The 27,307-nt window shown below is 44.1% G+C and overlaps 9 protein-coding genes across 9 annotated transcripts; 6 read left to right on the forward strand and 3 right to left on the reverse strand.

Moving 5' to 3' along the window:
* The first annotated feature begins 13,154 nt into the window (after positions 1–13,154).
* LOC148515512 (histone H4) lies at positions 13,155–13,466 on the forward strand. The gene has a single exon (XM_088479894.1). It carries the CDS (start codon positions 13,155–13,157, stop codon positions 13,464–13,466), a length of 312 nt encoding a protein of 103 aa, XP_088336020.1.
* Positions 13,467–15,583: 2,117 nt separating this feature from the next.
* Positions 15,584–16,479, forward strand: LOC148515513 (histone H3). Its single transcript, XM_088479970.1, has one exon. It carries the CDS (start codon positions 15,600–15,602, stop codon positions 16,008–16,010), a length of 411 nt encoding a protein of 136 aa, XP_088336096.1. The 5' UTR covers positions 15,584–15,599; the 3' UTR covers positions 16,011–16,479.
* Positions 16,480–17,087: 608 nt separating this feature from the next.
* Positions 17,088–17,589, reverse strand: LOC148515514 (histone H2A type 1-like). Its single transcript, XM_088479971.1, has one exon. It carries the CDS (start codon positions 17,551–17,553, stop codon positions 17,161–17,163), a length of 393 nt encoding a protein of 130 aa, XP_088336097.1. The 5' UTR covers positions 17,554–17,589; the 3' UTR covers positions 17,088–17,160.
* A 268-nt stretch (positions 17,590–17,857) lies between these two features.
* Positions 17,858–18,320, forward strand: LOC148515515 (histone H2B 1.1). Its single transcript, XM_088479972.1, has one exon. The coding sequence runs from the start codon at positions 17,887–17,889 to the stop codon at positions 18,265–18,267; it is 381 nt and encodes a 126-aa protein (XP_088336098.1). The 5' UTR covers positions 17,858–17,886; the 3' UTR covers positions 18,268–18,320.
* A 1,305-nt stretch (positions 18,321–19,625) lies between these two features.
* LOC148515516 (histone H4) lies at positions 19,626–19,937 on the forward strand. The gene has a single exon (XM_088479895.1). The coding sequence runs from the start codon at positions 19,626–19,628 to the stop codon at positions 19,935–19,937; it is 312 nt and encodes a 103-aa protein (XP_088336021.1).
* Positions 19,938–20,738: 801 nt separating this feature from the next.
* Positions 20,739–21,431, reverse strand: LOC148515517 (histone H1.5-like). The gene has a single exon (XM_088479973.1). It carries the CDS (start codon positions 21,413–21,415, stop codon positions 20,801–20,803), a length of 615 nt encoding a protein of 204 aa, XP_088336099.1. The 5' UTR covers positions 21,416–21,431; the 3' UTR covers positions 20,739–20,800.
* A 2,586-nt stretch (positions 21,432–24,017) lies between these two features.
* On the forward strand, positions 24,018–24,504 carry LOC148515518 (histone H3). Its single transcript, XM_088479974.1, has one exon. It carries the CDS (start codon positions 24,034–24,036, stop codon positions 24,442–24,444), a length of 411 nt encoding a protein of 136 aa, XP_088336100.1. The 5' UTR covers positions 24,018–24,033; the 3' UTR covers positions 24,445–24,504.
* Positions 24,505–24,980: 476 nt separating this feature from the next.
* On the reverse strand, positions 24,981–25,455 carry LOC148515519 (histone H2A type 1-like). The gene has a single exon (XM_088479975.1). The coding sequence runs from the start codon at positions 25,426–25,428 to the stop codon at positions 25,036–25,038; it is 393 nt and encodes a 130-aa protein (XP_088336101.1). The 5' UTR covers positions 25,429–25,455; the 3' UTR covers positions 24,981–25,035.
* A 310-nt stretch (positions 25,456–25,765) lies between these two features.
* LOC148515520 (histone H2B 1.1-like) lies at positions 25,766–26,178 on the forward strand. The gene has a single exon (XM_088479976.1). It carries the CDS (start codon positions 25,768–25,770, stop codon positions 26,146–26,148), a length of 381 nt encoding a protein of 126 aa, XP_088336102.1. The 5' UTR covers positions 25,766–25,767; the 3' UTR covers positions 26,149–26,178.
* The last annotated feature ends 1,129 nt before the right edge of the window (positions 26,179–27,307 follow it).

Raw genomic sequence — 27,307 nt, forward strand, 5'->3', positions numbered from 1 at the left:
CACACAGGAATGTCGGCCAAATGTCATGATGATGTGAGAGAAAGACAATGTGTGAGGATATGTGTGGACTGTAAAAGGGGATGTAATTAGATATGGTAACTATGAAGGTTGTGAGGGCGGTTCTGGGATCTGATAAGCTTGCCTGAAGAGGTGAGTTTTCAGGGATCGCTTGAAGGATTGGAGACTAGAGGAAAGTCGTATTTTGCGTGGTAAGGCATTCCATAGAGTGGGTGCAGCCCTAAGAAAGTCCTGTAACCGTGACTGGGAGCAAGTAATGCATGGGGATGAGAGACGCAGATCTTGTGCTGAGCGGAGAGGTCGGGTAGGGCGATATTTTGAGATGAGTGAAGAGATGTATGTTGGTGTGGTTTGGTTAATAGCCTTATGTGTAAGTAAGAGTATTTTGTATTGAATACGGTAGAAAACCGGCAACCAATGGAGGGACTGACAGAGCGGGGCAGCAGACAATGAACGTTTGGCAAGGAAGATAAGCCTTGCAGCTGCATTCATAATTGATTGTAATGGCGATAGCCTGTTTTTGGGAAGACCAGTAAGGAGACTATTGCAATAGTCAATGCGGGAAATAATAAGTGCATGAATTAGAGTTTTTGCAGTGTCTTGTGTGAGATATGGTCGCATTTTGGATATGTTTTTTAGATGTATGTAACATGATTTAGAGACAGATTGAATGTGGGGAACAAAGGACAGTTCAGAGTCAAGGATGACACCAAGGCAGCGAGCTTGTGGGGCAGGGTGGATTGTCGACTTATCAACTGTGATAGAGAGATCATGTTGGTAACTGTTGTTGGCTGGTGGAAATATAATTAATTCTGTTTTAGAAATATTAAGTTTCAGGTGGCGAGATGACATCCAAGTTGAAATTGCAGAAAGACATTCAGTGACACGGACTAGTACAGTTGGTGATAAATCTGGGGAAGATAGGTAGATTTGAGTATCATCCGCATACAGATGGTACTGAAATCCAAAAGAGCTGATTAGTTTGCCAAGAGAGGAGGTATAGATTGAGAATAATAGAGGCCCTAACACAGAGCCTTGAGGTACTCCAACTGATAGAGGTAGCGAAGAGGAGGCAGAGTCAGAAAAACGAACAGTGAAAGAGCGATCAGATAGGTAGGAAGAGAACCAAGAAAGAGCAGTGTTCTTAAAACCCAGGGATTGTAGTGTTTGTATGAGAAGAGAGTGGTCAACAGTGTCAAAAGCAGCAGAGAGATCTAGAAGAATTAGGAGTGAGTAATGGCCTTTAGCCTTGGCAGTGACCAGATCATTTACTACCTTAGTCAGTGCTGTCTCTGTGGAGTGTTGGGAACGGAAGCCAGACTGAAGTGGGTCCAATAGGTTGTGTGAGTTAAGAAAGTGTGTGAGGCGAGTGTAGACAAGTCTCTCAAGTAGCTTGGAGGGGCATGGGAGCTGGGAGATAGGACGGTAATTTGAGAGAGTGTTGGGGTCAGAGTTTTGTTTTTTCAGAATAGGAGTAATCACTGCATGCTTGAACAGTGATGGAAAGATGCCAGTAGAGAGAGAGAGATTACAGATTTTAGTTAGGGTTGGGATAAGCACAGGAGACAGAGCTTTACTGATTTGTGAGGGTATAGGATCTAGAGAAGAGGTAATAGAGTAGGAGGATGAGAAGAGGGAAGATACTTCATCTTCATTTGTGAGATCAAATGAAGAGAATATGCCAGAGGATACAGGTAGCGAATTGAGCAGGTCACTAGCTGAGGAAGAGCATACCATTTCATTTCGTATCTCATCAATCTTGTCCCTAAAATAGGATGCCAAATCTTGTGCACAGATAGTAGCAGGTGGTTTGGGTGAGGGAGGGGTAAGAAGCAGTTTAAATGTATTAAAAAGTCGCTTGGGGTTAGAGGCTTGAGCAGAGATAAGAGATTGGAAATATGATTGTTTGGCAGTGTCCAGAGCAGTACGATAAGAGTTGTAGATAGTCTTATATGTGAGGAAGTCACTTGGAGTATGAGACTTTCGCCACTGACGTTCTACTTTACGTGAGAGTTTTTGTAGATGCCTTGTAAAGTTAGAATGCCACGGTTGACGTCTAAGTTTACGTGGTGTGTGATGGGTAGCTGGAGCTACTTCATCAAGGGCTTTTTCTAGAATCTGGTTTAAGTGTGATGCAGCAGTCTCTGGAGAAGTGAATGTAGAAATTGGTGAGAGTTGTTGTTGTAGAGAGGTAGATAGTTGATGAAAGTTAATAGCATTAATATTTCTGCGGGTTTTAGGAGGTGTGGTTGATTTCACTGACGTTGAGGTTGATGTAATTGAGGAGAGTGTGCAGGTGATAAGGTTGTGATCTGAGAGAGGGAGAAGAGCATTAGTGAAATCAGAGACTGAGCATAGTCGGGTGAATACAAGATCAAGGCAGTGGCCCTCCTTATGAGTAGCGGAGTCAGTCCATTGGGAGAGGCCAAGAGAGGAGGTTAGAGAGAGTAGTTTGGAGGCATGAGGAGATTGTGGACTGTCAATGGGGATATTGAAATCACCCATAATGATGGTGGAGATGTCAGAGGATAGGAAGTGAGGGAGCCAGGCAGAAAAATGTTCCAGAAATTGTTGAGGTGGCCCAGGTGGGCGATAGATAACAGCAACTCGCAGAGAGAAAGGGGTGAAAGTCCTGATTCAATGTACTTCAAATGATGTAAATGTGAGTGAAGGTACCTGTGGGAGAACTGTGTATGTAAAAGATTGGGAGAGTAATAGTCCTACCCCACCTCCTTTACAATTACCAGGCCTGGAGGTGTGTGAGAAGTGTAGGTTACCATAAAAAAGTGCAGCAGGGGAGACAGTGTCTGATTGCGTGAGCCATGTTTCTGTTATCGCCAGAAGTTTGAGGTTAGTTGAAATAAAGAGGTCATGGATGGATGTTAGTTTGTTGCAGACAGAGCGTGCATTCCATAAGGCACATTTTAGTGACTTGGAGGGTGAGGGGAGGCACGCAATATTTATATTGACCTTGCCCAACAAGGTTTTGGACATGAAATAGGGCATTATATTGGGCACAAACACCAAATAATACATTTGAATAAGTAGCTGTAGTTGTGCAAAGGGTAAAGAGCCTTGTGCAACAAATTTGACACTTGGAATCCACACAAGGAAGTTACTTACATATGTCCCACTTGCAATTGGCCAAGCCCAAAAATGTTTTGGGCATGAACTAAGGTGGTAAATTGGGCATCAGCACCATATTTTATTCATTTGAATAAGTAGCTGTAGTTGTGAGAGGGTTAAATAGCCTTGGGCAACAAATTTGACACTTGAAATCCCAAGAGGGGCGTCAATTACATGTAATTCAAATGCAATTGGCTTTCCCCAACAAAGTTTTTGGCTTGAAATAGGGTATTAAAGTGGACACAGACACCAATTTATACTTTTGAATAAGTAGCTGTAGTTGTGCGAGGGTTAAATAGCCTTGGGCAACAAATTTGACCTTTGGAATCCAGACAGAAAGTTCTTTTACATTTAACCCTCATGCAATTGACCTTGCCCAACAAGGTTTTAGGCATGAAATAGGGTGATAAAGTGGGCACAATGACTAATTTATATATTTGAATAAGTAGCTGAAGTTGTGCAAGGGTTAAATAGCCTTGGGCACCGGTTTGACACATGACATCCACACCGGGTGGTCACTTACATATGAGCCACTTGCAATTGACCTTGCCCAACAAGTTTTTGGGCAAGAAATATGGTGGTAAAGTGGGTACAGGGACCATATTTTCTTTAATTGAATAAGAAGCTGTAGTTGTGCAAGGGCTAAATAGCCTTGGCCAACAAATTTGACACTCGAAATCCACAAAGGGGGGGCACTTACATATGACCCACTTGCAATTGGCCTTGCCCAACAAGATTTTGGACATGAAATAGGGCATTAAAGTTGGCACAGGCACCAATTAATACAGTTGAATAAGTAGCTGTAGTTATGCAAGGGTTAAAGAGCCTTGGGCAACAAATTTGACACGTGGAATCCACATAGGGGGTTAATATACATATGACCCATTTGCAATTGGCCTTGCCCAACAAGGTTTTGGGCATGAAATTGGGTGGTAAAGTGGGCACAGTCACCAGATGTTATACATTTGAATAAGTAGCTGTAGTTGTGCAAGGGTTAAAGAGCCTTGGGCAACAAATTTGACACATGGAATCCACAGATGGGGGTCACTTACATATGACCCACTTTCAATTGGTTTTACCAATAAGGTTTTGTAGATTAAATAGGGTGGTAAAGTGGGCACAGGCACCAATTAATACATTTGAATTAGTAGCTGTAGTTGTGCAAGGGTTAAATAGCCTTGGGAACCACATTTTACACTTGGTATCCACAGAGAGGATTCACTTACATATGACCCACTTGCAATTGGCCTTGCCCAACAAGATTTTGGACATTAAATAGGGAATTAAAGTTGGCACAGGCACCAATTAATACAGTTGAATCAGAAGCTGTAGTTGTGCAAGGGTTAAATAGCCTTATGCAACAAATTTGATAATTGAAATCCACAAAGGGGGGTAACTTACATATGGCCCACGTGCAATTGGCCTTGCCCAACAAGGTTTTGGACATTAAATAGGGCATTAAATTTGGCACAGGCACCAATTTAAACATTTGAATAAGTAGCTTTAGTTGTGCAAGGGTTAAAGAGCCTTGGACAACAAATTTTACACTTGGAATCCACAGAGAGCATTCATTTACATATGACCCACTTGCAATTGACCTTGCCCAACAAGGTTTTGGGCATGAAATAGGGTGGTAAAGTGGGCACAGTCACCAGATTTTATAAATTTGAATAAGTAGCTGTAGTTGTGCAAGGGTTAAATAGCCAATGGGCAATAAATTTTACACTTGGAATCCAAAGAGGGGGGTCACTTACATATGACCCACTTGCAATTGGCCTTGCCCAACAAGATTTTGGACATTAAATAGGGAATTAAAGTTGGCACAGGCACCAATTAATACAGTTGAATAAGAAGCTGTAGTTGTGCAAGGGTTAAATAGCTTTGGGCAACAAATTTTACACTTGGAATCCACAGAGGGGATTCACTTACATATGACGCACTTGCAATTGACCTTGCTCAACAAGGTTTTGGGCATGAAATAGGGTGGTAAAGTGGGCACAGTCACCAGATTTTATAAATTTGAATAAGTAGCTGTAGTTGTGCAAGGGTTAAATAGCCAATGGGCAACAAATTCTACACTTGGAATCCACAGAGGGGGGTCACTTACATATGACCCACTTGCAATTGGCCTTGCCCAACAAGATTTTGGACATTAAATAGGGAATTAAAGTTGGCACAGGCACCAATTAATACAGTTGAATAAGAAGCTGTAGTTGTGCAAGGGTTAAATAGCTTTGGGCAACAAATTTTACACTTGGAATCCACAGAGGGGATTCACTTACATATGACGCACTTGCAATTGACCTTGCTCAACAAGGTTTTGGGCATGAAATAGGTTGGTAAAGTGGGCACAGTCACCAGATTTTATACATTTGAATAAGTAGCTGTAGTTCTGCAAGGGTTAAATAGCCAATGGGCAACAAATTCTACACTTGGAATCCAGAGAGGGGATTCACTTACATATGACCCACTTGCAATTGGCCATGCCCAACAAGGTTTTGGGCATGAAATAAGGCATTAAAGTGGGCACAGACAATTTATACATTTGAATAATAAGCTGTGTTGTGCAAGAGTTAAATAGCCTTGGTCACTTTGTCAAATTTGACACTACCAACCAACAGCATGAGGTCACTTTCTCATGAGCCACTTGTATTTTGCCTGGCCCAACAAGGCTTTGGGCATGAAATACTGTAGGCTGGTAAAGTGGGCACAAGTACAGATTGTATTGATTTGTATAAGTAGCTGTAGTTTTGCAAGGGTTAAATAGCATTGGTCCACAAAAATTACCCTTAAAACAAACAAAGGGTTGTCACATACATATGACCTACATTTTGCCTGACCCATCAAAGTTTTGGGCATGAAAAAGGCTGGCAAAGTGGGCTCAGGTACAGCTTGTATTGATCTTAATAAGCTGTAGTTTTGCAATGTTTAAATAGCTTTGGCCCACAAAAATTACACTTGAAACAAACAGAGGGGGGTCACTTAAATATGACCCGCTTGTATTTTGCCTGGCCCAAAAAAGGTTTTGGGCATGTAATAGGCTGGCAAATTAGGAACAGGCACCAAATTATACCATTTTGAATAAGTAGCTGTAGTGTTTCAATTGTTATATTGTCTTGGACCACAACAATTACACTTAAAAAATCAGCGAGGGGGGTCACTTGCATATGACCAATTTGTATACTGTCTGGCCCAAAAAGGATTTGGGCATTTAATAGGCTGGCAAAGTGGGCATAGGCACATATTGTATTGATTTGAATAAGTTATTGTAGTTTTGCAAGGGTTAAATAGCCTTGGACCACAAAAATTAAACTTGTATCAAACAGATGGGGGTCACTTACATATGACCCACTTGTATTTTGCATGGGCAACAAATGTTTTGGCCATCAAATAGGCTGTCGAAGTAGGCAAAGGCACCATATTTTACCATTTTGAATAAATAGCAGTACTGTTTCAAGGATTAAATATCTTGAGCCATTAATATGACATTTGATACCAACAGATACCAACACCTACATATGAACCACTCAATCAACAGATACCAACACCTACATATGAACCACTCAACCAATAGATACCAACACCTACATATGAACCACTCAATCAACAGATACCAACACCTACATATGAACCACTCAACCAATAGATACCAACACCTACATATGAACCACTCAATCAACAGATACCAACACCTACATATGAACCACTCAATCAACAGATACCAACACCTACATATGAACCACTAATATTTTGCCTGGCCCAATTAGGTTTTGGGCATGAAATAGGCTGCCAAATTTAGGCACAGGTACAGAATGTATTGATTTCAATAAGTAACTGTAGTTTTGCAAGGGTTAAACAGACTTGGGCCACAATTTTGACCTTTGCAACCAACAGAGGGAGGTCACTTACTTGTGACACACTTGTATTTTGACTGGCCCAACAAGGTTTTGGACATTGAATAGGCTGGCAAAGTGGGCACAGATTGTATTGATTTGATTATGTAGTGTAGCTGTAGTTTTGCAAGGGTTCAATAGCCTTGGGCCACTAATTTGACACTTGAAACCAACAGAGGGGGTCACTTACACATGACTCAATTGTATTTTGCCTGGCCCAACAAGGTTTTAGGCATGAAATAGGCTGGCAAAGTGGGCACAGGCACCATAATTTTCCATTTTGGATAAATGGCTGTAGTGTTGCAAGGGTTAAAAAACCTTGGGTCACTAATTTGACACTTCCAACCAACAGTAGGAGGTGACTTACTCGTGATCCACTTGTATTTTACCCGATACAACTAGGTTTTGGGCATGAAAAAGGCTTGCAAAGTGGGCACAGGTACCCCATTATACTATTTTGAATAAGTATTTGTAGTGATGCAAGGGTTAAATAGCATTGGGCCACTAATTTGACACTTAAAACCAACAGAGGAGGTCAGTAACACATAAACCACTTGTATTTTGCCTGGCCCAAAAAAGGTTTGTGCATGAAATACAGCAGGCTGCTTAATTTGGGCACAGGTAGAGATTATTTTGATTTGAAAAAGTAGCTATAGTTTTGCAATGGTTGAATAGCCTTGGGCCACAAATTTGAACTTTGCAACCTACAAAAGGGGGGTCACTTACATTATTTTATTTTATTTATTTATTAACAGTTTCTTATATAGAGCAGCATATTCCGTTGTGCTTTACAATTGCAAACATTAATAGAACAAAACTGGGTAATAACAGACCAATATAAAGGTAGGAAGGCCCTGCTCGCAAGCTTACAATCTATAGGGAAATAGGCATTGATACACAAGGATAGGTGCTATATATTGCATTTTGGTCCAGCCAGAATGCACAGTTTCTTGGTGGGCTGCATGATCCATTCACACCGGAATGTCGGCCAAATGTCATGAGGATGTGAGAGAAAGAGGATGTGTGAGGTTTTGTGTGGACTGCGAAAGGGGATGTAATTAGATATGGAAGCTATGAAGGTCATGTGGGCGGTTCTGGGATTTGATAAGCTTGCCTGAAGAGGTGAGTTTTCAGGGATCGCTTGAAGGATTGGAGACTAGAGGAAAGTCGTATTGTGCATGGTATGGCATTCCATAGAGTGGGTGCAGCCTGAAGAAAGTCCTGTAACCGTGAGTGAGTGGGAGCAAGTAATGCGTGGGGATGAGAGAGCACATCTTGTGCTGAGCGGAGAGGTCGGGTAGGGAGATATTTTTAGATGAGTGAAGAAATGTATGTTGGTGTGGTTTGGTTAATAGCTTTATGTGTAAGTAAGATTATTTTGTTTTGAATACAGTAGAAAACCGGCAACCAATGGAGGGACTGACAGAGCAGGGCAGCAGACGATGAACGTTTGGCAAGGAAGATAAGCCATGCTGCTGCATTCATAATTGATTGTAATGGCGATAGCCTGTTTTTGGGAAGACCAGTAAGAAGGCCATTGCAATAGTCAATGCGGGAAATAATAAGTGCATGGATTAGAGTTTTTGCAGCGTTTTGTATGAGATATGGTCGAATTTTGGATATGTCTTTTAGATGTATGTAACATGATTTTGAGACAGATTGAATGTGGGGAACAAAGGACAGTTCAGAGTCAAGTATGACACCTAGGCAGCAAGCTTGTGGGGCAGGGTGGATTGTCGAGTTATCAACAGTGATAGAGAGATCTGGTTGGTAACTGTTATTGGCTGGTGGAAATATAATTAATTCTGTTTTAGAAATATTACGTTTCAGGTGGCGAGATGACATCCAAGATGAAATGGCAGAAAGACATTCAGTTACACGGACGAGTACAGATGGTGATAAATCTGGGTAAGATAGGTAGATTTGAGTATCCTCCGCATACAGATGGTACTGAAATCCAAAAGAGCTGATTAGTGGTATAGATTGAGAATAACAGAGGCCCTAAGACATAGCCTTGCAGTACTCCAACTGATAGAGGTAGCGAAGAGGAGGCAGAATCAGCAAATGAACAGTAAAAGAGCGATCAGATAGGTAGGAAGAGAACCAAGACAGAGCTGTGCCCTTAAGACCTAGGGATTGTATTGTTTGTATGAGAAGAGAGTGGTCAACAGTGTCAAAAGCAGCAGAGAGATCTATAAGAATTAGGAGTGAGCAGGGCCAGATTAACAATGGGGCGGATAGAGCTCCAGCTCCAGGCCTCCACATAAAAATAGGCCCATTGTCATGACAACATGATGTCTCTCCATCTGGTCTCCACACGGTCAGCCATAAATCATAAGTAGTAAAATTGTATTTCTATTTACCTCACAAAATTAAGGATTTTTTTTATTTTACATATTTAGGGAGACATTGGAGCAGAGAGTATAGGGGGTACACGCCCACATGACACTGGCCACACCCACACAGCACTGGTCACGCCTCCTCTGCTTCTCATAATAGGCCCTTTGGTCATTTTCAGCTCCAGGCCCATGTGGCCATCAATCCGGCCCTGGGAGTGAGTAATGGCCTTTAGCCTTGGCAGTGACCAGATCATTTACTACCTTAGTCAGTGCTGTCTCTGTGGAGTGTTGGGAATGGAAGCTGGACTGAAGTGGGACCAATAAGTTGTGTGAGTTAAGAAAGTGTGTGAAGCTGGTGTAGACAAGTCTCTCAAGTAGCTTGGAGGGGCATGGGAGCTGGGAGATAGGACAGTAATTTGAGAGAGTGTTGGATTCAGAGTTTTGTTTTTTCAGAATAGGAGTAATCATTGCATGCTTGAACAGTGATGGAAAGTTGCCAGTAGAGAGAGAGAGAGATTACAGATTTTAGATAGGGTTGGGATAAGCACAGGAGACAGAGCTTTACTGATTTGTGAGAGTATAGGATCTAGAGAAGAGGTAATAGAGTAGGAGGATAAGACGAGTGTTGATACTTCATCTTCATTTGTGAGATCAAATGAAGAGAATGTGCCATAGGATTCAGGTAGGGAATTGAGCAGGTCACTAGATGAGGAAGAGCATACCATTTCACTTCGGATCTCATCAATCTTGTCCCTAAAATAGGAAGCCAAATCTTGTGCACAGATAGTAGCAGGTGGTTTGGGTGAGGGAGGGGTAAGAAGCAGTTTAAATGTATTAAAAAGTCGCTTGGGGTTAGAGGCTTGAGCAGAGATAAGAGATTGGAAATATGTTTGTTTGGCAGTATCCAGAGCAGTACGATAAGAGTTGTAGATAGTCTTATATGTGAGCAAGTCAGTTGGAGTATGAGACTTTCGCCACTGACGTTCTTGTATTTTGCCTTGCCCAATAAGATTTTGAGCATGTAATAGGCTTGTAAAGTGAGCAGAGGCACCAAATTATACCATTTTGAATAAGTAGCTGTAGTGTTTCAAGGGTTAAATAGCCTTGGACATCAAAAATGACACTTGAAACAAACAGAGTGGGGTCACTTACATATGATCCACTTGTATTTTGCTTGGCCCAAAAGGGTTTTGGGCAGGAAATAGGCTGGCAAAGTGGACATAAGGCACCAAATTATATCTTTTTTAATAAGTAGCTGTAGTGTTGCAAGGGTTAAATAGCCTTGGGCCACAAATTTGACAATTCCAACCAACAGCAGGAGGTCACTTACTCGTGACTCTCGAGTATTTTGCCTGGCCTAACAAGGTTTCAGGCATGAAATAGGCTGGTAAAGTGGGCACAGGTACAGACTGTATTAATTTGAACAAGTAGCTGTAGATTTACATGGGTTAAATACCCTTGGGCCACAAATTTGACACTTGCAACCAACGGAGCACTTACATAAATAGCGGGACCCAGCACCAGCAGGTGAGAGTAGAAATCTACCTGTGCTGCACAGAATGTTGAAGACACTCACAATGCACTGTTTTTTATGCAGAAGAAGTTAGAATGCCCCATATGATTTACACAAAGGAGAAGAAAATGGATTAACTCTATCACTTTTCCTAATGAGAGAATATCCTCCATCATAAACAGTATTCTGGCAACTACAATAAAGACACTTTCAGGCCCCCATTTATCAACATAGTATATTTCCTTTAGCGCTCGCTAGGGGTTATGACTTCTTTTCTGCATTTAACAAACAGCGGTAATCAAAGATGGCGAGAACACTGAAGTCCCAATTGACGTCAATGGGCACCAGTCGCGGCCCTTCTGGCTTCAGCAAAGCCTTCCAGCCACTGCTGAGTCACACTGTCGCTACCAGCGTGAGGTTGCCAGCAGCCCAGCGGAGGACATCGCAGAGGAGGAGGACTTCGCGGGTCCTCGCTGGAGGGGTAAGTATTGGTAAATAACAGTGAATTTTTTTGTTTGTATCACAGTGTTCCTAAATTAAAAATTGTGCTGGTGTTTACCTTCATTGATAAATGGGGGCCTCAGTTTCCACAACAAAATCGCAAGCCTAGGAACAATATATTCAGAGACAAAGTTTCCCTGCATCCGGGCCGCCCGAGGACGTCACTTCCGGCCACGTTCGGAAAAGATATACAGAAGGAAAAGACTCCAACTCATGTCAGATCTGAGGGACCACCATCAGGTGTACATGACAGAGCGTATGACACATCAGGGAATACGCTAAGCTACAGTCTCTTCCCCCACCGGATATCTTCAAACCGGTACCGGAAGGGACTGGCTGCACGGCTATTTAAAGTGAATTAATTTCTCATTACCACCGAGAAAGGGACAAATGGTCCCAAAACGCATTGAAAGGATAGGTGATAGAGCAACTACTACTGTGCTGTTTCTCTGAGGGCTTACATAGGGCCCCCGGAGCCACTCCCGTGCTGAGATTACAGTTCCGCATATTATAATTTTAAGGGCATGCATGTGGCATCCATTCAGTGCTGGTAGATGGCTGGGGCAGCCCAGCTGCTGACAGAAAACTGGGCTTGTCCCCAGCCTGACATGAAATGGGAGGCGTGCCATACAGGCATGCCCCCAAGTAACGTCATCTAGGAATCGTTGCCTACGAGGCCATGCCCCTTTATCGATGGCGCGCAGCTTTGCCAAGCGAGCAGAGTAACAGGCACGGTCCCTTTCTTGCATAGGGCCCTGGACTCAGACCTATGCGAGTGGGTCGGCTCTAAAGTCTCATGGTGCATACACACGGTCAAATTTCCTGTCAGATCTGAACGATAACGATTTTAAAAATCATTCAAATCTGACAGAAAATCTGACATGAGCCTTCAACGATGAACGATGCACGTTCCCGCTTGTCAGATAACGATATCTGAATCTGATGTGTTTGCAGTCAGATTTGGACGATTCCATTTATTTTAATGCAGTCAGAAATCGTTCAAATCGTTGCTCAAATCCTTCATCTGATACATCTGACCGTGTGTATGCACCATCAGTCTGCAGCAGCAGCCCTGAGCAGCATCATTCAATGAGGGGTGAGAGGAATGGAGGGATGAAGTAGAGTCAGGTAAAGGTGAACAGGCAGGGAATGACGTTTGAAAAGAGAGAGGTGGTAAAAATATAACTGCTGGTGTAGAGGCAGGAGAATAGCAATATAGGCAGATAATGAGAGTGGTGAGGGGAAAGAGGTGGGTAAGAAGGATGAGTATGGGGCAGCTAAAGTGGGATGAGAAGTTTCAATATTTAGGTTAGTGTCTCCAGCGGAGACTGCAGGAGATCACAGGTAAGACTACAAAAGACCCAGAAAAGTGAGATTTCAAAATGAGAGAGGGCGGGAGAGACAGTTTGGGAAGGGGCAGAACACGCCAGTGCATAGGAACAGTAATGTCATAATCACCATCTAATAGAGACACATAACTCATTAGACACATACACCGTCTCAGTTCAGTCTGAATGGAGGATGAGTTCTTGTATAAAGTAAAATATCAATAACTGCATTGGTAGGAATCCCGAAACTGATATTGTCCCTATATTAGGAGCGTCACAAGCAGCAGGATGTGACGCCTTGGAGGACTCCTCCCTCATAGACCAGAGGTTTCCCATTTGGTCCGCTCGCACTGTATAAGAGGAGGACTTTGCTGTAATTGTAACAGTATTGTTCTCTTTACAGCGAGTGATACAATACAAGTGATTAAAAAGCAACATGTCTGGCAGAGGTAAAGGCGGAAAGGGGCTCGGAAAAGGAGGAGCCAAGCGCCACAGGAAAGTGCTGCGGGATAACATCCAGGGCATCACCAAGCCTGCCATTCGCCGTCTTGCCCGGAGAGGAGGCGTGAAGCGCATTTCTGGTCTCATTTATGAGGAGACCCGTGGGGTGCTGAAGGTCTTCCTGGAGAACGTTATCCGGGACGCCGTCACCTACACCGAACACGCCAAGAGGAAAACAGTCACCGCTATGGATGTGGTGTACGCTCTGAAACGCCAGGGCCGCACTCTCTATGGATTCGGGGGCTGAACACTGATGTACATTGAATACTATCACCCACACAAAGGCCCTTTTCAGGGCCGCCTATTTCTTCTATGAGAGCGCTATAATTATTCCCTTGTACTATTATATGTATCTTGTCCTGGCTGACGCCAGACCTTATACAGAGTCCTAATATAAGCCTGTTTGCTGGTTTATATTTAGATCGTTACTAGTAAATTATGGGGAAACGACAGCTTATAGGTGAAATCTGCACGTAGTCACTCTCTGTCGGTCTTGTAAATGTATCGAGTGAGTACATTAAAGCATTGTCCTATGGGTGTCCCTATGTTAGATTATTACGGCCTCTGTTTCTATGATGGCACAAATCAGTGTATGTGGCTGACTAGTTCTAGACTGATAATTACACTGTTTATAAAGAAACAACCGCAATGGTCAGTGCTTCTTTAAACGTTAACTGTAGGAAATCCCTTTTAAAAGAAAAGTATTGACAAACCCCTTTCTGCCTGGGAAGGGCTCCTGCTCTATTTTGTGTAAAGAATTACACATTGCATACATTTAAATCAGCATTAAGATCCATTTTCAGACATACCCTCCTTTAAAAGTAATTTGTCAAATGTCAGAGCATTACACTGGTTTAAGACAGAGTTTTATCTTCTAGAGCAGTAAATGTGAATAACATTGGTGGTATGTCATGTTTGCAACTGAATGTAAATGTAGCAATGAACGTGCTTTATACAGTTACAATATGGGCTATGGAAGCCTTAGCCTTTATTGTAACAGTATCATATGTATCAGAAGATAGAACCACTAAACCACACTGGAATTACAACACACTGCACAAAGGAATAGAGATATTGAGTGTTTTGAAGACATATTAGTAAATGAGTCAGTCAGTCTATCTGACAATTATTAAAATAGCCAGATTGTTTTCAGTCGTCTAGCGACAATCAGAAGCCAAACTAACGCTGCTCCTGGTTTGGTAGAAGACTGTTTAGGCTTTCTTACCCACACAGACACGTTCCTAGAGCGGTGACTCGGACTCCTGCTGGAAAAATACAAGAGTGAGACAGGGCTATACAGCCCATTCATCCGTATCCCACGGTGGGGTGGCATTTGATGAGGCTGATAATAGATTGGGTAACTGCTTCTCGGAGATGGCTATTGCCCCAGCCACCCCCGAAAATATCTGGTGGCTAAAGTTACCCTGCGGAGGAAGTCTCTGAAAAGTTTTGCTAAAGCCCCGGGGGGAAGAACAACATATTATTCTAATGGTCATTACAAATGCATGTTCATTCCCAGAGACACCCCAAAATAATCTATTATGATATTTGTCTGGATGTGAAAAGATTTCCTTATGTCCAGCGTATTTGAGGAGAGTGGTAGGTAGGCTGGAATATAGCCCTGTAAACGCTGTGCGAGAGTCGCCTCTGGTTGGTGCGTGGGGTTAGGTCCGGGACCTAGACTATGGGTGATGGGGCGACCTGAGTTAGCTGCCGGCTATAACTTCTTACAGTGCTCCAATAGGTCTTGCACCTCTGATAATGTAAAGCTGACTGCTACAGACTACAGTATGTATTCCGGGAATACATACTATTGCAGTCCGCCTCCTAATCACATTACTATTGCCGACTGTAATGAGGGTAATTGAAATGTATGGGACTCCTTATGTATCAATTTCAATATACATTTAAATATATCTACCTAGGGTAAGTGTCATCAGCATTTTTTCCAAGAAGTGGAGTTTTTAAGGGGGATTTATTTTTTTTATCACTTCTGCTTGATACCAAGAAGAAACGTTCACTCGCTTGTACTAGGAATAGGCAATTTATGGCATTATAACTGATGGTGACCTTCACATGCCAGGCTGCCACAGATGTAACATGCCCTAACAGAACACCTTTAGGCTGGGATGTGTAGTTTGTACAATGGTGAGCAAAAACTCAGCAACCCTTCCTGCATTCACTTCCAGAATCTGGAAAAGTAGGCTGGACGTTTAAACGGCGGGATTTTTGAAAAAGCGGTTTTATTTTTATTTTTTAAAGCCAATCGGTGGAGAGGGCAGGACTACTTCTATCCAATCAGCGTGAAGCACTCTTTATATATAGGTTTGCTAAACGCTGTTGTGTCACTGTCTGTGTATTTAGTCACTTTGGAGGAATAATGGCCAGGACAAAGCAGACCGCCCGCAAATCTACAGGAGGGAAAGCTCCCCGTAAGCAGCTGGCAACCAAGGCTGCCCGGAAGAGCGCCCCAGCTACTGGCGGCGTGAAGAAGCCTCACCGCTACCGACCCGGGACTGTTGCTCTCCGAGAGATCCGTCGCTACCAGAAATCCACTGAGCTGCTGATCCGTAAGCTGCCCTTCCAGCGACTGGTGAGAGAGATCGCCCAGGATTTCAAGACCGACCTGCGCTTCCAGAGTTCTGCTGTCATGGCCCTACAAGAGGCCAGCGAGGCTTATCTGGTCGGGCTCTTCGAGGACACCAACCTGTGCGCCATTCACGCCAAGAGGGTGACCATCATGCCCAAAGACATCCAGCTGGCCCGCAGGATCCGAGGGGAGAGGGCATAGGTGGTACTCGGCACTCCTATGCACACAAAAAAACCACAAAGGCTCTTTTCAGAGCCACCACATCTTTCTAAGCGAGCTGAAGCATAAACTACATATTAGTTTGAGCAACAGGATACTAGGTAATCCTCAACTCCGCTCTCCAACTAGGTGGGTAAGAAAGTACAAAACTCCCATTAAAAGTCGGAGCTCAAAGCGCATTATCTGTCTTCCCCGTCTCCTTCCTGGCAGCCTGTCGCTGTTTTGGATGGCGACAGGAGCCTCTTTATGGGGGGAAAATAAAATGCGGTGCACCAACAAAACCCGCAGTCACTTGCATGAAAACAACCCCCCATGATGGAGGATATATTACATTAGAGCTTGAAAGTTCCACAGCACAGGGATTGTTTTTCCCTTTGGACTCACTCTCCGCGATATTTTGATAGTCAAAGAAAACAAATATTATATACTACACTGTGGATCATAAAAATGATAGGTGCGCCAGATTCCAGACCCCTTCTGTACAAACTATTTGGAAATGTGAGGTTGTCTTTAAATAATCTCAATTGTGAGGTCAGCAACAACCCTAATGGTATTGTATTTACTTGATTTTAACTTGCCAGAAAGCCGTCAATATTTTATTTCCTTTCAGTGGTTACACCACAATTCCATCATGTTAAATTAATCTTCTCACGTTCATGGAAAAAAAAAAAAAGGGAAACCGAGCGCAATTCATTTTACACTAGCAACTTTATTAAATTGAAATCCGTATGCACTTACACTATGAGCATGTATATAAATCAGCCTACCAGATATAAGATACAGTAGATAAAGGTCTTTTGTGAGAAGAGGTGATGGTAAAGAAAAAAGGACTATTACTAGACTTGTGCCATAACAGATCAGAGCTTCTATACATGAGGGAGCGTTTTAGCAGCAGTAGTCTTTAATGGACGTGTGTATAGAGCAGAGCCTCCTCTGCACAGCAGCTATCCCCAATCTGGATGGAATGTTGGGGATGGGGTAAAACAAAGCGCTGCTGAGCAGCCAGGCGTCACTACAATAAGAAACAATGGCCGTGTTCTAGGCTCTCGTAGGAAGACGTGGGTGGCTCTTAAAAGAGCCTTTGTTCTATTACAGAGACATCGGTTTTGTAGTGGAAGTTGCCAGGATTACATTACTTGCTCTTGGCCGACTTGTGACTCTCCGTCTTCTTAGGCAGTAGCACGGCCTGGATGTTGGGCAGGACCCCTCCCTGAGCGATGGTCACTCCACCGAGTAGTTTGTTTAGCTCCTCATCATTGCGTACGGCGAGCTGGAGGTGGCGGGGGATGATGCGGGTCTTCTTGTTGTCGCGGGCAGCGTTGCCTGCAAGCTCCAGTATCTCAGCCGTCAGGTATTCGAGTACTGCGGCCAGGTAGACTGGTGCCCCGGCTCCCACACGCTGTGCATAGTTTCCCTTCCTCAACAGCCGGTGAACGCGGCCAACAGGAAACTGGAGACCGGCCCGAGAAGAACGAGTCTTTGCCTTAGCCCGGGTCTTGCCGCCCTGTTTCCCTCTTCCAGACATGATCGATTTACAAGCGCAAATAAAATCTAAATGAATTATAAGCCAGCCATACTCCTTATATTCCAAACAGGAAATCCAGTGCTTGCTCTGTGATTGGTCCCCTTTACACAATGTCCAATGCAGTTTAGGGTCATGCACAAACCAATCAGCATTTAGAGGGTGGAGTTATGTTGCCGTTCGACATTTGAAAAAAAACAAAACCGTCTACCCAATAGTACATCCTGAAGGGCTAAAGCCTCATTTGCATGGACTGACTATAAATGGAGCAGATCTGGGCCGTGTCAGCAACACATTTTCTACATTGTCGAAAGAGATTTTGTCTGTTGCTTCGAAATGCCTGAGCCTGCGAAGTCTGCGCCAGCGCCCAAGAAAGGCTCAAAGAAAGCGGTGACTAAGACCCAGAAGAAAGATGGGAAGAAACGTAGGAAGACCAGGAAGGAGAGTTACGCCATTTACGTGTACAAAGTGCTGAAGCAGGTGCACCCAGATACCGGCATCTCCTCCAAGGCTATGGGCATCATGAACTCCTTTGTGAATGATATCTTTGAGCGCATTGCAGGGGAAGCTTCCCGCCTGGCTCATTACAACAAGCGCTCCACCATCACCTCCCGGGAGATCCAGACCGCTGTACGCCTGCTGCTGCCGGGAGAGCTGGCTAAACACGCCGTGTCCGAGGGCACCAAGGCCGTCACCAAGTACACCAGCGCCAAGTGATCTGCTTTCCTTCTCCCTCCCACATGAACACAGGCTCTTCTAAGAGCCACCCACCTCCTCTCTTAACGGGCTGTAACTATCATGGTTTGTGCTGTGACCCTACTTATATACTTGGCTGAATCGCAGAAACCGAGGCTGTATAGCCTGAATCTCTTACATGCATAGTTTTCTTTGCACTCTGCTGGTTGCAAAAAAAATAGTTTCTTTCAGGGGAAACTATTTTTGAAGAGCTAAAATGTATCCAGAATAAAAACCATCCCTTATTTAGATAATAAAGTACGCCCTGATCTGCATTTTCCATGATTGTTAACGTAGGGAGTACAGAAAGACAGCCGGCCTTAGATATATCTATTACAGTGATTATATAAGGTGATCCTGTGCTTCGCTTGTAGCACACTTGGATGCAGGCAACATCCGAACAACTCACAGGACACGTCAGTGGCATCGTGTCTGTGAGATAAAATAGAGAGATGGTATAATACAAGCACCATAGGTCTGACTCCAACAATATAATACCAGATCTATACTGATGACATTAATTTACTAATCATTTTGGAGTAAAGCTGCATAGTAACTAGTGAGGTGCCGGCAAAATTGTGCATGATATTGATACATGCTACCTGTGAGACAGTGAATGACCGTCTATTGGAAATGACTATAATATAAAGCACTAATTACATGGAAGAGTGGGTCAGGCTTGGAGAAAGAAACCTAAATTAGGTACATAACAGCAAATGTTTTCATACACATACCCACCAAGATTAATTACATTTAATGTAGATTAGAGCTATCGCTATGTGTGATAAAAATTACAAGTGCTATTTAAACGAGCACAAATATGTGATCACAACCTTTGTTGATAAGAATCTGGATAAAATAATAACCGCACATTATCCACATCGTGCTGTAGACTAGAAATCACTATATTGCTATAATAGACTTACAATGATAATTTTATCATGAGTGCTGTTTTCACTGGCAGCGGAATTTGTAGGATAATTGTGGGACAGCTGCTGAGTTTGAAAGACAATAGAAAAAGCTACATGTTTCTGAATTTGAAATAGTATTCATAGTAAAAAAGAACTTGCAACACTATCCATTACAGTCTCAGGCAGCTGAAATGATACAATTAATGTTACTCTGCGGCTGATTTTCAGAGACTGCAATGTAATGGTAGTAAGTAGTTTCAAAGAGAGCTATGTCCTGTCTTTAGAAAAGAAAGGGAGGGATACAGATGGCTCCTCCTCTCAAAAATTGAAGGCTTCAATCAGGTCCGCCCTTTGTCTTAATAAAGGGCAGCTGGCAGCTGTGCTGCTTATACGGTTTCGTTTTTGTTACTGATTTGAACAGGTTTCAAGATGTCAGGAAGAGGCAAAGGCGGTAAAGGACTCGGGAAAGGAGGAGCCAAGCGCCACAGGAAGGTGCTGCGGGATAACATCCAGGGCATCACAAAGCCTGCCATCCGCCGTCTAGCCCGGAGAGGGGGCGTGAAGCGCATTTCTGGTCTCATTTATGAGGAGACCCGCGGGGTGCTGAAAGTGTTCCTGGAGAACGTGATCCGGGACGCCGTCACCTACACCGAGCACGCCAAGAGGAAGACTGTGACCGCTATGGATGTGGTCTATGCTCTCAAGCGCCAGGGCCGCACTCTGTATGGTTTTGGAGGTTAACTAGGTCCGGCTGATCTCGTTTTCAGAAACACAAAGGCCCTTTTAAGGGCCACCTACAACACTCCTGAAATGAGCTTGATGAACATACTGCTTTTGTTTGATTTATTTTTTTCCACGGTAAGCAGCATCATCAACGCATGATCTATAATGAACAGAATAACTTATTTGCTACAAATAAAGAATCCTGTTGCTTTTCGGCTAACCTGCAGTTTGTTCATTTATATATGATCATATGTATATGGCGCCACAAGTGTTCCGCATCACCTTTCACAGTGCATAAACAAATTAGTGAACAAGAAACCAGTGACTTCCTAGACAAGGACATGGTTTACAGACATTGCTGCATAAACGATCATAACACTAAGCAGCTGGGCGTCACTTCGGTGGAGATTAATGTTTACAATTGTAAAGCGCAACGGAATATGCTGCGCTATATAAGAAACGTAATAAATAAATGTGTTAGGTGCCCTTGAGGGTAGTAAATAATATTAGATAAAAGTATAAGGGAATGTTGTGCAGATGGCGCGCTGCTGCTTTCCCCAGCACTAGTCTTTAGCTCCGAGTAGTCGGCTAAAAGTAGAAACCAGCGCATCCGATATACCTTTCCCCAGCTGTCCTGCTGCAGCATCAGCTCTATTCTAGAACACTGCGTTACCACACAGAAATCACAAGCTTAAGGTAGTGACTGCTGCTCAGTAAGCCCAGGAGATTTCATTTCTATTTTACTGTATCTAATGACTCAATTGTACAGGGCGCCCCTTCCAGACCGTCATCTGCCTACAGCTCTGCCACGAGAGGGTGGGTGGCTCTGAAAAGAGCCTTTGGTGTGATAATAAGGAAGCGAGGCTGCGGCGATTGATCCATTACTTCTTTGTCGCAGCTTTCTTGGGCTTAGCTGCCTTCTTTGCAGGACTCTTGGCAGTTTTGGGCTTCGCTGCCTTCTTGGCCGGGCTCTTGGCAGCCTTCTTAGGCTTCTTTGGGCTTTTGGCAGCAGCCGCCTTTGCTGGTTTCTTGACCTTCTTCGGGCTCTTGGCTGCACTCGGAGCTTTCTTGGGCTTCTTCGGGGATTTAGCCACTTTCTTTGCCGCAGGCTTCTTGGGCTTCAGAGATTTCTGGGCGGGCTTCTTGCTTTCAACCTGCTTCTTATTGAGCTTGAAGGAGCCGGAAGCGCCGGTGCCTTTCACCTGGGTGAGGATTCCTTTGGTCACCAAAGCTTTCACGCCCAGTTTGACGCGGCTGTTATTCTTCTCCACATCATAGCCTCCGGCAGCCAGAGCCTTCTTCAAGGCGGAAAGAGAAACCCCACTGCGCTCTTTAGAGGCAGCCACGGCTCTCACAATCAGCTCGGAGACACTGGGACCAGAAGACTTGGGGCTCTTCTTGGATGATCCTCCTGCAGCTTTCTTCGTCTGTCTTTTCTTTTTGGCTGCGTCCTCTGATGGAGCAGGGACGGCGGCAGCTGGTGCAGTTTCTGCCATTTTACGGAATGCTTCTGAGTATAACAACTAATAACAATACAACTATGATTTTGCTTATATACCCATCTGGCTGTGCTGTGATTGGCTGCTGAGCGTGGGGCGTTCTGTGTTCCCATTGGCAGAATATGTAGCCGTGTAAACCCTTCAATGTCTGTGTGTAAGGGACATTCTGGTGTCAACTTGTGTTTCCCTAGCGCAGAAAAATAGTCATTTATACGGCATGAGAAGAGAAACGAGCTGGCTATCTGCACCACACTTGTGCTCCATGGTCTCTCCTGGCCCTTTATGGTCAATGCTGGCTTTGATGTTGCGAAGGAAAACAGGAATAGCCACTGGCAGGTCACCCACACCAGGCTGCACATGCCCGGCATGTATCACATTTCTCCTTTTTTCTGCTGCTAAAATGTTCCATCGGGGCTTTTTTCTCTCCTTCTGGCCCTGGAGATAATGAAGGTGCTCTGCGGCACAATCTGTACAGAGCAGGGCACATATTGAAAGACAGAAATGTGATGTGTGGGCTCTTCATGATAAGGACAGATAGCACAGTCAGCTACAGATTAATCTTGCCTGGGATTCTCCGGGATGTGGAGAATGCTGGGGGCATTTTACCAAAATGTTCCTCTAGTGATCCACGTTGCTTGTCATTTCTGTGTATTTAATAAGATAAATGTGTCTGTAAAAAGAATGATGGCGGCCTGATCCCATTACTTTATGATTTGAAAAGGGAGAGATGGGAGCAATATGGGGAGACAAGAAGAACAGACGGTAGACTGGACAAATACAAAGCGGAATGATGGGAGAGTGTAGAAGGAAGAGGGAAAGACAGCCCTGCACAGCAGATAGCGAGCCAGCGAATGACGGGTCCAAATAAATACTAATGTTGTAATCCGGCCTAACATCCCTACTCACCCAGTATTGCATCAAGTGACCTGTATGAGCATATTAACATATACAATGTATCTGTCACCTCAGAGTCGTAGGTGTAAGATTCTGAGCTATCAATAAGGTGGTTATAGCTCGATTTGGGTATATGGCACCTAGCAGAGGCAATTGTGACCTGATGGATGGAAGATCAACAGAACAGGCAAAGAAGTGACATGAGTTCCTGGCTCATTATGTGCTAAAACTGTCTCCAGAATTCCTAGAGTGGGTGGCCGGCCGCAAACCATCCTTCTCATGCGTGGTGACTGAGTGTCCCAGATCCATGCTAGGTTCTATAGACCCTGAACCATTAAGCAAACTACCGGGTGCGGTTTGTAGCTTCGAGTTATGGACGTCAAATGATAATGACACATCTCCGCCGGTGCAGAGCATCTGGGACAGATCAGCCTGTGTTACCCCAAAGAGGAAGGATAGGAGCTTAGAAATGGATGAGTGTGGGGGGAGATGTTGTAGTAACAGGAGGATGGGGGAGATCTGATAACTGGATTTGATGTGATGATTATTATGCTATGTGTTCTTCTACTGGGTACTAACTAACTTGATGGGGAAAATAATGGAAACAACATAAACGAATATATTTTCCTTTGGTCGCATGTTTAAGTTATATCATATGTTGGATAACCATTTCTCTTGTCTCCTTTTTTCTCATATCATATGATATTTTATTCCCTATTACTAATTATATCTCAGTAATAACTAAGTATTTGCATGTTCAGGAGTCATGGACAGTAGAAATAGAACAGCCGAAAAATAATAAATAAGAATATTGAATGTGCAGATAGAAAAATTCAGGGATTATTATAGCCATAAAAAGGGTTTTATTTTCTATACTAAAGCTTTAGTACAATGGTTCTGAATTGTATTTCCACCGAGTACAGTATTTTGTGAACCCTTATATATTATCCAGAGGTAGCCCTGTATTTCTTCCTGTAGTTTCTCCGATTTATGAAGTTTAACTTGTGGACTAATGTGCCACAGATTGTATCCACTAATGTTTCATAGGATTGTAACAAAAGCAACTGTTTCTCATTAGTATCGTATTGTATCCACTGCATGCAAAACTTCTGAGTATACTCAGTTCAAATACTATTTACAATATGACAAATTGACAACTGATACCTACCATAATATAAATGTATTCCTAATGCTTTATTAGTAAAATGGTTATAATTATATTGTGAATTTTGCTGATACATTGAGCTAGGCTGCTTTTACTGCAGTTACAGTATATACTATGATCTCCCGGAGTGTAGCTTGAAGGTATCATATTGTTTAAACACAAAACTGTTCCCGCTCAGGGCAGCTATTCAGTACTGTATGTGATTATGTCATTTATTTCAAGAGACTTTACACCCGAACAGAGTCCACAATTGTAGTGTATCACCGTCCGTATGTTTCTCGTTGTTTATTCTGGCTGGAATAGAAGGAAACAAAAACAAACGAAAAACACCATTTATTGTAATTTCCGCGCTGGCGTGTAATCTTACATTCTGTATATAATCAACTGATGAGAAAACAAAGTCGTTGTAACTTTGAAAGAGCCCGCCAAAAATTTCCCTCAGCCAATCAGGAAGAAGGGCGCTCTAAATTTATTAAATCACAGCGCATAAATAGAGTTGTTGCCGGCTATTTTAGTCATATTCATTCTACTTCCAACAGTACTAGCGTATAGCACGATGGCCAGAACCAAGCAGACCGCCCGCAAATCTACAGGAGGGAAAGCTCCCCGCAAGCAGCTGGCAACCAAGGCTGCGCGGAAGAGCGCCCCAGCTACCGGCGGTGTGAAGAAGCCTCATCGCTACCGACCAGGGACTGTTGCCCTCCGAGAGATCCGTCGCTACCAGAAATCCACTGAGCTGCTGATCCGTAAGCTACCCTTCCAGCGTCTGGTGAGAGAGATTGCCCAGGACTTCAAGACCGACCTGCGCTTCCAGAGCTCTGCTGTCATGGCCCTACAAGAGGCCAGCGAGGCTTATCTGGTCGGGCTCTTCGAGGACACCAACCTGTGCGCCATCCACGCCAAGAGGGTGACCATCATGCCCAAAGACATCCAGCTGGCCCGCAGGATCCGAGGGGAGAGGGCATAGATAGTACTCGGCACTCCTATACACGCAAAAAACACAAAGGCTCTTTTCAGAGCCACCAAATCTTTCTAAAAGAGCTGAAGCATAAACTACATATTAATTTAAGTGGCAGAACGTTGTTAAAATCTCAGCTCCGTTTACCCCCGCGGTGGAGGCTACATGACCAGTCTCCTTATTTAGTTGCCACACTCTGTAGTACCCCGCTCCTTCCTGCCAGCCTGTCGCTGCCATCGTTAAAAGGCTGAAGTCTCATCTATCCAGCGTTGGCAAAGGGAACTAGGCTAACAAGTCACAAGTAGTCGTTGCAAATCAAGTTAAAAACCTTTAATGTTTATATCAGAATGTTGGGTTTCCCTGTACAGTCCTTTACAGAGCCATCCCCACGTTCTATACACAGAGCTATAAACTTCCCCTTTAGGTGTCTGCACTATTACAAGTTTTCTAATTCTAGAAGGCGCACAATGGCTCTACCGCTAAATCGGGCTCGTTTACTCGCACTGGTATATTTGAAGCCATGAATCAGCTCTTTAGGGACGGGGTGGGTGGCTCTGAAAAGAGCCTTTGTGTTATGGGGACATGTATCTAAAAGCAACTTTACTTGCTTTTAGCTGCCTTGTGGCTCTCGGTCTTCTTGGGTAGTAGTACAGCCTGGATGTTGGGCAGGACACCTCCCTGAGCGATAGTCACCCCACCGAGCAGCTTGTTTAGCTCCTCATCATTACGCACAGCCAACTGCAGGTGGCGGGGGATAATGCGGGTCTTCTTGTTGTCACGGGCGGCATTTCCGGCAAGCTCCAGAATCTCAGCCGTCAAGTACTCGAGAACTGCGGCCAGGTACACCGGTGCCCCGGCTCCAACACGCTCTGCATAGTTTCCCTTCCTCAGCAGACGGTGAACGCGACCGACTGGAAACTGGAGCCCAGCTCGAGATGAGCGGGTCTTTGCCTTAGCCCGGGTCTTGCCGCCTTGTTTCCCTCTTCCAGACATTCTTGAGTCCGACTCACAAAGATACAATATAATAAATCTAGCTGAAACAAGTTTGCGATCTTGACCTGCTTGTTATATATACACTCAGATGGGACCTACAACCTGCTCTGTGATTGGTCTGCTTAAAAAGCAACCAATGCAATACATGTTCATGCACGAACCAATCGGCAAATGAATAATGGGTTTTTGAGGCGGAGTACATCACATGACACGTCTACCCAATAGTGCATTCAGCACGGGTAAAGCCTTATTTGCATGAGCTGACTATAAATGAAGCAGGTCTGGGAGATTTCAGTTACATGTTTTTTTTTCTGTGTGTGAAAACCTGTTATATCTATAATGCCTGACCCAGCCAAGTCTGCGCCAGCGCCCAAGAAAGGCTCAAAAAAAGCGGTGACTAAGACCCAGAAGAAAGATGGGAAGAAGCGTAGGAAGACCAGGAAGGAGAGTTACGCCATTTACGTGTACAAGGTGCTGAAGCAGGTGCACCCAGATACCGGCATCTCCTCCAAGGCTATGGGCATCATGAACTCCTTTGTGAATGATATCTTTGAGCGCATTGCAGGGGAAGCTTCCCGTCTGGCTCATTACAACAAGCGCTCCACCATCACCTCCCGGGAGATCCAGACCGCCGTACGCCTGCTACTGCCGGGAGAGTTGGCAAAGCACGCCGTGTCCGAGGGCACCAAGGCCGTCACCAAGTACACCAGCGCCAAGTGATCTGCTTTCCTTCTACCTCCCACATGAACACAAAGGCTCTTCTAAGAGCCACCCACCTCCTCTCTAATTGGGCTATAACTATTGCTGTGACCTGGGCTAATATACAGTGATCTAGGCTGTATTGTCTGACTCCTGTTTTACTGAGTTTTTGTTGTAATTGCACCATGTTCCTAAATCACACAGATCTCCTAGGTACACTGGGCCTGATTCAGAGCCGCTCGTAAGCGGCCGCTCCGAGCGATGTTCGCACATCTGCGCATGCGTATGGGTTTTAGTACGCATGCACGAACCAGTCAGTGTGGTCGAAAATCGTGTGCTCGCAAAATAGCTAATGCCAGTGTCATCGACCACGTCACTTGGTTGTTTTTTAGCCTGAACTGCTCGCATGATTGCGGTAGGAAAATCCAACCACAAGCACTGCGAGCAGTTCATACGCCTTTCGATGTACTTGATTAATCAAATAAATAGCGGAGATGACGTATGATGCCAGCGGCCAGGGGGCGTTTTTTCCAAAATAGTGAGCGCATGTTTCGTTCGCTCGTTCAGACATAGAGGCGTCAACAGACTGCAAAGAGCGAGCACTTAATTTAAATAGCCAGCCCATTTTTCGGAACGAGCGGCTGCAATTAGTGTCCGGCTCTGAATCAGGCCCTCTGGTCAGAGCGAGCTCATCCCCCGTAGCCAAACCTCTACCAGTTTCCTGTCTCTCTTACCATCTTCTTAAAAACAACTGTGATGTTACTGTCCGTGGATGGATTGTTTTAGTGCTTAAAACCATATGATCGACTGGCATTTGCTCCGATACATTACTAAGTTTTTATTCCAACCAGCCAGATTGGACAGAAACTGACAAAAAATTGTATAGTGGATGGCCAGCTTAAGTAGCTATAGTTGTGCAAGGGTTAAATAGCCTTGGGCAACAAATTTGATACTTGGAACTCACACAGTGGGGTCACTTACATATGGCCTTGCCCAACAAGCTTTTTGGGCATGCAATTAGGTGGTAAAGTGGGCACAGGCACCAATTTATATATTGATATAAGTAGTTGTGCAAGGTTTAAAGAGCCTTGGGCAACAAATTTGACACTTGGAATCCACAGAGGAAGGTCACTTGCAAATGACCAACTTTCAATTGGCCTTGCCCAACAAGGTTTTGGCA

The sequence above is a fragment of the Taudactylus pleione genome, unplaced genomic scaffold, assembly GCF_031769625.1.
Source record: "Taudactylus pleione unplaced genomic scaffold, aTauple2 ptg000248l, whole genome shotgun sequence".
Classification (NCBI taxonomy): Eukaryota; Metazoa; Chordata; class Amphibia; order Anura; family Myobatrachidae; genus Taudactylus; species Taudactylus pleione.